This window comes from Sinohyriopsis cumingii, chromosome 2, assembly GCF_028554795.1.
Source record: "Sinohyriopsis cumingii isolate HCF-2022 chromosome 2, ASM2855479v2, whole genome shotgun sequence".
In the NCBI taxonomy this organism is placed as follows: Eukaryota; Metazoa; Mollusca; class Bivalvia; order Unionida; family Unionidae; genus Sinohyriopsis; species Sinohyriopsis cumingii.
In genome coordinates, this window is record NC_142962.1 from 160,729,615 (window position 1) to 160,742,174 (window position 12,560).

At 32.8% G+C, this 12,560-nt stretch overlaps 1 protein-coding gene across 1 annotated transcript in view; it reads left to right on the forward strand.

Moving 5' to 3' along the window:
- LOC149806217 (DNA polymerase delta subunit 2-like) overlaps positions 1-12,560 on the forward strand; it is a 79,744-nt gene that overhangs the window by 44,425 nt on the left and 22,759 nt on the right. Inside the window, exon 8 of the mRNA XM_089951168.1 lies at positions 7,141-7,268. Within this exon, the coding sequence (XP_089807294.1) occupies positions 7,141-7,268 (128 nt within the window). The remainder of the gene's footprint in view (positions 1-7,140; positions 7,269-12,560) is intronic.

Consider the following 12,560-nt stretch of genomic DNA (forward strand, 5'->3'; position numbering starts at 1 on the left):
TCATACATGCTGTGATTCAGGCGTGTAATAAAGAGATTACACTTTTTACACCCAAATTACGCTTTTTTGCCACTTATAATAGCAATAATTATGCTTGTACCTCTCAAGGGATTCGTATGTATGGGACCCAGATCTGCAGTTGCATAATGCGCTGGCACATTTGGGTCTCTGCTGTTTATTAGGAGTAATCAGCAGGACAAACAACATAGACCCTGATCTGCAGGTGCATTATAATACAGCATATCGGGCTTTTTTTTGTTTGCAGTTTGGCTCGACTTATAAGTGAGTATATAAGGTGGATTTATAAATTCTGATCAGTATATTGGCTTCTAAAACAGTAGATTCTTTATCGTCATAAATTTTATATTCTTCAAAGGGATTGAAAGCATTTTTGCCATAAAATGTTTTTTCTTGATAGTGTAATAAAACATCTTCATAGTATAAGAAATCAAAGTTTTGAACATAAATTGGATTCAGATGTTAAATTAAAAGATGGTACAAAAGAGCTGCATATTGTCGTTTAATTAAAGAGTAAGAGTTGTGTGTCTTATAGTTGACTGCAAAGATTTTTAATAACATCCAATAGCATTTTTAATTTCCTTCACAAGATTACTGTCTGGTGACTGTTATGACATTCACTGTGATTATTAAGCTTCCACTTAACAGGCTATCAGTAGTTCTCTGGTCAAGATTGCCCCCTGAATCACTTTGTATTTTGTGAAGAATGGAGAATGTCCTCTGTATCATCAGCATTAGAATGTTGTAATGACAGGACAACTGTGTTCAGCCTACAAAGAACTTCTAGTTTCAGTTTCCTCTTGCTTGGTTTGTTAAGGTTGGTGACTGCTATACAATAATCCTCCAAGTTATGTTCACTACACAGAGGAAATTACATACTTGGTCTTAAGATGTATTCCCAGGTCTCATCCTTAAGAACTGCTTTCTCTTCATGGCACAGATCCAATAATATGCTTCACCACTGTAAATTAAAAAAATATTGATTACGACTTTAAGTAGACAGTGAAAAGTAGATGTTGTATTTATGCATTTTTCAATAATGTATCCCTACTTTAAAAGTAATTTTCTTGTAAATATTAGGGGTGAAAAGATACATCTCTGCCATGTATCAATAAGATTAACGATACACAGCATTCTATGTGATACATATCAATACACACGTGAACTTACGGTGTTTCCATCTTTGGAAGGTAGAGGGTGCCCTTTTATATATGGTGACATACTGGTTGTATTCCCATTATGCAGATTGCAGGTAGACATACAGTGGTCCCCCCTCATGAACAGCTCCACTGACAAGCGGCCACCCACTCTTTACAACCAGAATCAATTGGCACCAACAAGTTTGTTCAAAAGTACCCCTCAAAAAAGGCCACCCCTCTAACATGACCAGTGGTCAACATATTAGTGCACAAACGTAAAATTTACAAGCAGCCACATTTTATTATTAATATGTATCCAGAACCAATATTGAATTACGGTAAGGTCAAAAATGGTACTAACAGCTGCCTTGCTTGGTGCTCAGCATTAAGAGGATAGTGTTAAGACTGGTCGGTCTGGTGTCAGGATAATGTGACTGGGTGGGACATCATGCTACATGTCTTCGGCATGATGCCCCAGTGCCAGACATCACTATAAACTGTCACATTGCAGACATCGTAACGATGACTGAAAAGTTGTTAAAGCTACGTTACAAATCCAAATCACACATACTCATTAAAGTAAGTTAAGTAATCCGATTATCTTTCCCAATGTCTGTTTCCGGACGTCAGGTTTTTGTTACTGAAAGAAGTGTTGGCTAAAGTGCATGTACCACTAAGGTTATTACTATATCATTAACAGACGTTTGCAGGAAATCAGGTCAGCAATGTTTTGATAAAGCTTTGGGATTCACACAGTGGATTTTTTTTAAATTGATGATTATGACCGGATGTAATTGTCGAGGTCAGAACATGGCTAGATAGAAATGGAATCAGCAGTGTTTTGATAGAGTTTTGGGTTTTACACAGCAGATTTATTTTTAATTGACGATTATGACCAACGTAATTGTCAAGATCATAACATGGTCAGATAGGCTAAAAAATAGATTTTATGAATGAACACATGCACACAGAAACAATCAACTTTGAACAAAATGGGGTACAAGACAATGACCGAAAAATCATGTAACTCTTCTTTTATAACGAGGTTTTTCGTTTACAAAAGTGTCATCTGCAAAATTAAATTGCAGTACTATACAATTAGCAAAATAGGAATAAATCATTATGAAATTTTAATATGTCATCACATAAACAAAGAAATAATACTTTAGAAGAAAAAGTCAAAATTTGTCTTGACGATAATTGGGAGAGTTCACTTGCTGAAAGATTTTATGTTAGGAAATAAACAAGATCGTTAAAGATAAGGAGAATATTCTGTTGCAGTGGGAGAATGGAGTAAATGGAAAGATAATTATTTTAATTATGAAAGAATGTATGTACTAAGATTTAAATAACATTTTTGAATGGTTTTGTAATGTGCATGCCAACAATATACCACTCACATTTCACGCCTAAGAATAAGAACTATTAATTTATGTTATCTTGACATAACTCTGTTTTTAAGACAAGAACATTTAAATGAAGATATTAACTGCTTTAAGGTATATGTAACTTTCCTACTACATACACATCTCAAATATAGCCCGGTGGCCTAGTGGTTAGAGCGTCCACCTCCAATGGGGTCGATCATGGGTTCAATCCCCGGCTGAGTCATACCAAAGACTTTTAAAAATGGTTCTAACAGCTTCCTCGCTTGGCGTTCAGCATTACAAGATTAGTGTTAGGACTGGTCGGCCTGGTGTCAGGATAATGTGACTGGGTGGGACATCACGCTACATGTCTGCGACGTGATGCCCCAGTGCTAGACATCACTATAAACTGCCGTATAAGAGGAGGACCACTGTATAGTTATCATATATTTATCTGCAATTGTTATCGATGACAAGATAATAAAAAATACTTTCGATTAGACTACCCGTAGGTTGTCAGTCAGATTTATTCAACAGTTAAGGTCATTTAATGGTGGCTCCATTTAACACACTTTAACCACCAAGCCCTTTGTTTTGCATGGCATGAATGATTTGAAAACATCTTATTACCAATTTCATGGCTCACTCAAACTTGGAATACATCATGATGTTATCTTCAAAACAGAAGAATAATGCAGTTTTCTCTTGCAAAGAAAATCTCATCTAGAACAGATTTGAGACATTTTAACGAGGGTGAATACCAACAAAATCTATCACATTATACTTCCTGCAGGTGCAGAAGACTGCTGTGGCCAATGGTACTTGTATTTATTAGTGAAGAAGGAGAACTATTTACAAAATCCAGACCCATTCTATAATTTTTAAGCGCTTTTAAATCGCTGATTCCTTGCTAAATTTATTTATTCTGTCGCACTACATTCACAGGTTAAATATCTCTGCATAAAAAGATAAATTCCAAATTTGTTCCCTATGTATAATTTAAGGAGAGATGGTGCCAGGATTTTATCTTAAAGGGGAGTTCACCCTTTGTCACTGAAATAAGGGGGGAGTAGAAAAGAAGGAAGGGGAGGAGGAAATGGCTATAGTTCATTATTTACCTAACACTTCAATAACTGTTTCTCTTCCTGCTCCACTTCCTGAGAGCTCCCTTCAAATTAAAATCTTTAAAAGGTGTCACCTGTAGTTGTATAAGCATTAATCTGTTAATTATTTTTGAGCATACTCTGTTCCCAATCTGTATATGAATATTGTAATGTGCATCCTTCTGAAATGGCATATGCATAGTTAGCTTTTTTGTTATGGACAGTCACATTGTTATTAGGGACAGTCGCTTTGTTATCAGGAACAGTCACTTTGTTTTTAAGGACAGTCACTTTATTGTGAGGGTCTTCCAGTTTTGGGAGGCAGCCACTTTATTGTTAGGGATGGCCTTTTTGTTGCTAGGTGACAGGAAGTTGTTGCTAGCGACAGCACTTTGTTATTAGGAAAAGTCATTTTTTTGTTAGGGACAGCCACATTGTTGCTACAGACAGCACTTTGCTGCTCAGGACAGCACACTGTTGTTAAGGGACTTTTTATTTTAGGGATATCCACTTGGTTATTAGAGACACCCAATTTGTTTTTTAGAGACAGTCACTTGGTTATTGGAGAGAGCCACTTTGTTTATTTAGAGACAGTCCCTTGATTATTGCAGACAGCCACTTTGTTATTAGGGACAGCCATTTAAAAATATGTTCTTAGAGCAGGTCATCTGAGAGGCCATAGTAACACATATTACTAGGTGAAGACAATATTACAGAATATTTGTTTTCTCCTGATTTGTGAATAAGTCATTGGGTGCCAAAGAAATACTCTGCTTCCCCTTAAAAATGTGATTTTAGGACTATTGATCATGTGATGATTAGGACTATTAGTTCTGTGATGAGTGATTATAGGAGTAATGGTCCTGTGATGAGTGATTATAGGACTAATGGTCCTGTGATGAGTGATTATAGGACTAATGGTCCTTGAGTGGTTATAGGACTAATGGTCCTGTGATGAGTGATTATAGGACTAATGGTCCTTGAGTGATTATAGGACTAATGGTCCTTGAGTGATTATGGGACTAATGGTCCTGTGATAAGTGATTATAAGACTATCGATCCTTTAATGATTGATTGCAGGACGTTGATCCTGTGATGATTGATTATAGGACTGTTCATCCTGTGATGATTGATTATAGGACTATTCATCCTGTGGTGATTGATTATAAGACTATCAGACCTGTGATGGTTGATTATAGGACTGTTGATCCTGTGATTATTGATTATAGGACTGCTCATCCTATGATGATTGATTATAGGACTGTTCATCCTGTGATGATTGATTATAAGACTATTAGTCCTTTTATGATTGATTATAGGACTATTGATCCTGTGGTGATTGATTATAGGACTATTGATCCTGTGATGATTGATTATAGGACTAATGGTCCTGTGATAAGTGATTATAAGACTATTGATCCTTCAATGATTGATTGTAGGATGTTTTTCCTTTGATGATTGATTATATGACTGTTCAGCCTGTGATGATTGATTATAGGACTGTTCATCCTGTGATGATTGATTATAGGACTGTTCATCTTTTGATGATTGATTGCAGGATGTTGATCCTGTGATGATTGATTATAGGACTGTTCGTCCTGTGATGATTGATTGCAGGATGTTGATCCTGTGATGATTGATTATAGGAAAGTATTTTTATGTTTTATATTTGAATTGAGATGTTCACGTTTCAAGAAATACAAGATGCGTGTTTTAGATATGTCCAATGACCAATATATTGTGTGTTAAGTACATGTTGATCAAATCTTTTATGAAATGCATACATGTATTAAATATGTATAATTATTTAATTGAGGTATCAGAAAAGAGTTGAGAATCATAATTTTATTGCAGCTGTTGATATTTCAGCTCGGATTACCAAGTCACTACACCTATCATAACTACAAGTTAATTTATAATTTATAATAATAATTCTGTCTTTACCTTCTGGTAGCATAGGAGACTGTCCCAAGATGACATATATTTATCTGTAAAAAGATACATACAGTCACAAAACATAATGATTCTAGGATTAACACACTGACTCTGACTTTTATAGATTATTCTGGATAAATAGAATTTTATAACTTGATGCTAATAATAACTTCATGCCAGTAATAAATAATACAATTAATATCCTCCATAATGTATGATATTAAAATTATTATTTTTTCTCTGCATAAAGTTATAAAACTTACATGATTTGCATTACAAAGACCGTACAAAGGTAAATAGGCATTTCTCTAAATTATCATACATGGAATATTTAAAAGCGGTATGAAGCTCATCTGTATATGTACAAAAAGGGCACAGTCATCTTTCAGCATAGGGGATATTTGAAACGTCTTTATTTACCATTATACGATTTTTTCCATGTCTGTACATGCATAGTAAGCGAACACTGTTCAAAGAGTTTAAAAAATCTATATAGTATTGCCAACTCAGATAATTTCTTATTATAGATTTGTTGCCTATCTGTTGAATATAATCCTTCATTTTGTTCTTATAGAAAAATGTCAGCACAACATTGTTTGAATATAACAAAAATGAGCTCATCAGTCACACTTTGATTAACAAGAACTTCTCCCATTCTATATGAAAACAGTTGATTCCAAACTTTATTTACCTAACAATCAGTGTTTGATCCATGTCAGTTGTAGGTTATAGCATTGTTTTGGGAGTCTACCATCAATCATCTTTAAGAATTTAAGCCAGTACTTAAGAATTTTTCTGTATTTTGCTACTTGCATTAGCCTTCTACCTGTGTAGATAAAAATAGTGTAGGTTTAGCGATATTTCTGGCTGCTTATGGAGAAAAAATTCATAGACAAAGTCATCAATACCACCTAGTTTTCCTGACTTTAAGCTTTTTATAACATTGCACTTCATTTTAAGTTAATTTAGGAACCAGATTTTCTTGGAAAATGTTGTTTCATTTAAATTTGACATTTTGGTCAATTGGATAATGTGTATTAAATATGAAAAAGTCTGGTACCATCCATTACAGTTTATTTTTCCATTTAAATTATTATGTGGATGTTTTAAAGGCTTCAGTTTCAACTCTTTCTTTGAAATGTATTGTCAAGACCTGCCTTTCCCTGTGTTCAGTATTGATTGCATTTATTGTCTTGATATTTCAGCTCAGATATCCAGGTCAGTAAATCTATAAATGGTAACTGCATGAAAATAAATGAGTGTTGATATCTTGGCTCAGATAACCAGATGATTATATAATTATATCTATGACAACTACATGTTAGTGATAATAATTGAGTGTTGATATTCCAGTTCATACTACTATATATATATATATATATATATATATATATATATATATATATATATATATATATATATATATATATATATACATATATATATATACATATATATATACATATATATATATATATATATATATATATATATATATATATATATATATATATATATATATATATACACATATTATAGCTAGATATAAAAAATAATTGAGTGGTGATGATATTTCAGATTCCTGGGAACTTCAGGGCAGCCTGTTACTGATATTGACCAGTATAGTGAGATAAATGACTGCCTTGAGATACTGAACAAAACTCTGATTTGGGGTCATCTGGCCCCTACAGCGCCAGATACACTCGGTAAGGGTCCCATCTCATGAATTATCTTCATTTTGGGAAGAAGGAAAGAAACAGTTCACACATGAAAATAATCTTTATTAATCTGGGAAAGAGGATTTGCAAATCATGGTTTGTAAGAATTACTACCTATTCCATTCTGCTGGTTATATTATTACATTACAGTGGCATACAGTTCTGACTCGAGACTGTTTCCTGGTAGAGTAAGTGAAAATTAAAGCTAGGTATTGGTCTGACACATGTGTTTAGTTTCTGAAAAATATTCCAGATTTGGCATTCTGCAATAGTCTCAACTTTCTAATCAGATATCTTGGTTTTGCTTCTAATTATCGATTGTTTATTGACATAGTTATCATCTTTGTGGCAACGACAGGAGTAACATCATTATGATTGACCTCATTAAAGTGTCGACTTTTTAAAAATAAATGTTTACAGTTTATCTGATCATTACATTATGACATCTGTATCAGTATCATTGTATTATGACATCTATATCATAATTATTACATTATGACATCTATATCAATATCATTACATTATGTCATCTATATCAATATCATTACATTATGACATCTATATCAATATCTTTACATTATGTCATCTATATCAATATCTTTACATTATGACATCTATATCAATATCTTTACATTATGACATCTATATCAAAATCCTTACATTATGACATCTGTATCATAAGCATTACATTATGACATCTATATCAATGTCATTACATTATGACATCTATATCATAATCATTACATTATGACATCTGTATCAATATTATTACATTATGACATCTATATCATAATCATTACATTATGACATCTATATCATAATCATTACATTATGACATCTATATCATAATCATTACATTATGACATCTATATCATAATCATTACATTATGGCATCTATATCATAATCATTACATTATGACATCTGTATCAATATTATTACATTATGACATCTGTATCAATATTATTACATTATGACATCTGTATCAATATTATTACATTATGACATCTATATCATAATCATTACATTATGACATCTATATCATAATCATTACATTATGACATCTATATCATAATCATTACATTATGACATCTATATCATAATCATTACATTATGACATCTATATCAAAATCATTACATTATGACATCTATATCAATATTATTACATTATGACATCTGTATCAATATTATTACATTATGACATCTGTATCAATATTATTACATTATGACATCTGTATCAATATTATTACATTATGACATCTGTATCAATATCATTACATTATGACATCTATATCAATATCATTACATTATGACATCTATATCATAATCATTACATTATGACATCTATATCATAATCATTACATTATGACATCTACATCATAATCATTACATTATGACATCTATATCAATATTATTACATTATGACATCTATATCAATATTATTACATTATGACATCTGTATCAAAATCATTACATTATGACATCTATATTATAATCATTACATTATGACATCTATATCAATATCATTACATTATGATATCTATATCATAAGCATTACATTATGACATCTATATCGGTACCCCAAGTGGCCTAGTCGTCTAAAGCGCTCTCGATTACGGATCACTGCCATCTCATCTCTGTCTGAGTGGGTTTCAGTTTTCGGATTTGGCTAATGTGGGTATGTGAGAACGCTTGCCAGTAGCTTCTTATGGGTCGGAGGTTCTTTCCGGGGTTTTCCCAGGTTCTTCCTCCACCATTAATACTGGCTGCTTTGTATAGCCTATCGTGTGCTGAAAATTGGCGTTAAACCCTACAACAACATGACATCTATATCAATATCATTACATTATGACATCTGCATCAATATCATTACATTATGACATCTATATCATAATCATTACATTATGATATCTATATCAATATCATTACATTATGACATCTAAATCAATATTATTACGTTATGACATCTATATCAATATCATTACATTATGACATCTATATCAGTATCATTACATTATGACATCTGCAGGGATCGTCCTGGGCTTCGCCAATGTCGCAAATTGCGATTTTTTTCCTCATTGGCGACAAAAATAACCCATCTGGCGATTTTTTTGGCGACAGACTTTTTGGTTATTTAATTTGTACATAAAATCATGGATTTGGACTGGATAAATTAAAAGGGAGAATGAAAGGAAGCCACAAACTTGACTAAGCAATGCATTGGAATCAATCTGTTACACAAACGATCCTTTGTTCGTATTGACAACCCCATCATTAGAGTGCAATGTTACATCATAATCTGCTTATGCTGACATCTGGGCTGAGTAGTGTATGCTGTGATACGGTCAATCATGCTACCGAACTATACCTACTACTGACCGACTTCTGAAGACGCGAATAGAACAGATAAAATTAATTGAATGGCTAATCCTTCTGTTGTTGTTTTTTTTTTTTTTTACATATACCAATACAATAGTTTTGCTGAACCTTCATAGAAAACTGATAACCTTTGAAGTACCGACTACTGCGTATAAATACAAAGCAAATGGAAAAAATCTCAATCACAATTATATCTGTCGCCAGTGCAGCAATTTACTCATTGATCATTTCCTTTTGCCATCAATCCATGTTACGGCTGCAGAGACTTAAACTCCGCAACAAGAAAAAGCACAAAAAAAAAGTTTTGCATAATTAATAATAATTATTTATTTCTCAAAATACAGGGGTGAAAGAATCCCTAAATTGGGTGTGAATTTATGCTTATATATACGGTCCAATATTGCCAGGTGTTGACTCGTGTAAGTTTCATTCATGGGAATGGAGATCCGATTTTGCTTGTCGAGAAAATTTATACAGCATTCAATGATCATTCTTGGGATTTAGGAAGCAATTCACTACAAGCTTTGTGAAGCTAGCCATGGGGAGGGGGGTGGGCTGCCGAGAGACGACTGGTGTCACCTGTCAGCACTGTAGACTGTGAACGTGGATTCAGTAAGATGAACCTCATAAAAACTGACGTCAGAAATAAACTCTGCATCTCATTTCTCGAGAATTTAATGAGAATCAGCATGTACAGATGTAAAAAATTAGACTTTGAAACTGCATTCAACAAGTGGGCAGCCCTAAAATCGCGACGGATCTTCATATAACACTTTGTAACATTTTGTTAATGCTTATTGTAATTAGAGTATTAACTAACCCATCTTTTGTAATTTTCATTGCCTGTTACATTACTAGACTAAATTAACACTTGAAAAAATTTACACTACTTGTTCTGGACCGCTCCGGTGGCCTAGTGGTTAGAGCGTCTGCCTCGGATGCGGGAGGTCGTGGGTTCGATCCCCGGCCGAGTCATACCAGAGACTTTAAAAAAATGGTACTAACAGCTGCCTCGCTTGGCGTTCAGCATTAAGAGGTTAGTGTTAGGACTGGTCGGCCTGGTGTTAGGATAATGTGACTGGGTGGGACATCATACTACATGTCTGCGGCATGATGCCCCAGTGCTAGACATCACTATAAACTGCCACATTGCAGACATCGTAGCGATATGACTGAAAAATGTTAAATCTAAGTTAAAAATCAAAAATCACATCACATCACTACTTGTTCTGGCGACACTGTTTGAAAATTGGCGACAAAATATTGAGGTTGGCGATATTTTTGGCGACAGCTTTTTAAAAGCCAGGACCATCCCTGCATCTGTATCAATATCATTACATTATGACATCTATATCAATATCATTACATTATGACATCTATATCAGTATCATTACATTATGACATCTGTATCAATATCATTACATTATGACATCTATATCAATATCATTACATTATGACATCTATATCAGTATCATTACATTATGACATCTGTATCAATATCATTACATTATGACATCTATATCAATATCATTACATTATGACATCTATATCAATATCATTACATTATGACCTCTGTATCAATATCATAACATTATGACATCTATATCAATATCATTACATTATGACATCTATATCAATGTCATTACATTATGACATCTATATCAATATCATTACATTATGACATCTGTATCAATATCAATACACTGGGACATCTATATCAATATCATAACATTATGACATCTATATCAATATCATTACATTATGACATCTATATCAATATCATTACATTATGACATCTATATCAATATCATTACATTATGACATCTGTATCAATATCATAACATTATGACATCTATATCAATATCATTACATTATGACATCTATATCAATGTCATTACATTATGACATCTATATCAATATCATTACATTATGACATCTGTATCAATATCAATACACTGGGACATCTATATCAATATCATAACATTATGACATCTATATCAATATCATTACATTATGACATCTATATCAATATCATTACATTATGACATCTATATCAATATCATTACATTATGACATCTGTATCAATATCAATACACTGGGACATCTATATCAATATCATTACATTATGACATCTGTATCAATATCATAACATTATGACATCTATATCAATATCATTACATTATGACATCTATATCAGTATCATTACATTATGACATCTATATCAATATCATAACATTATGACATCTATATCAATGTCATTACATTATGACATCTATATCAATACTTTGGCTCAAGTATACCATTGTGCTCCTTGGTCTGAGTGAAATTAGATTTAACCTTCCTTGTGTATTGAATATGACTCTTTTATTTTCCTTGTGTATTGAATAGGAGTATTTGTTTCCTTGTGTATTGAATAGGAGGAGTCTTTTCCTTCTGGATTGAATTGCAGGAATCTTTTCCTTGTCTATTGAATAGGAGTCTTTTTGTTCCTTGTCTATTGAATAGGAGTCTTTTTTCCCTTGTGTATTGAATATGACTCTCTCTTTCCTTGTGTATTGAATAGGACTTTCTTTTTCCTTGTGTATTGAATAGGACTGTCTTTTTCCTTGTGTATTGAATAGGACTCACTTTTTCCTTGTGTATTAATAGGAATCTTTTTCCTTGTGTATTGAATAGGATGACTCTTTTTTTTTTACTCGCATATGCAGCAGACATGATTTTTTTCCATTTTAAAGTGGAATTCCACTTTTCTACTGACGAATCTGATTTTTCTCGATATAATCCGGTTGTTTTTTTAATCATCTTCGATCTGGTTTTTTAAAAATGGTCTGTTTGGACACATTCTGCAATGGCCCTTGTAACGTATTAGTTAGCCCATGACTCTCGTAAAGAGTATTCTGATT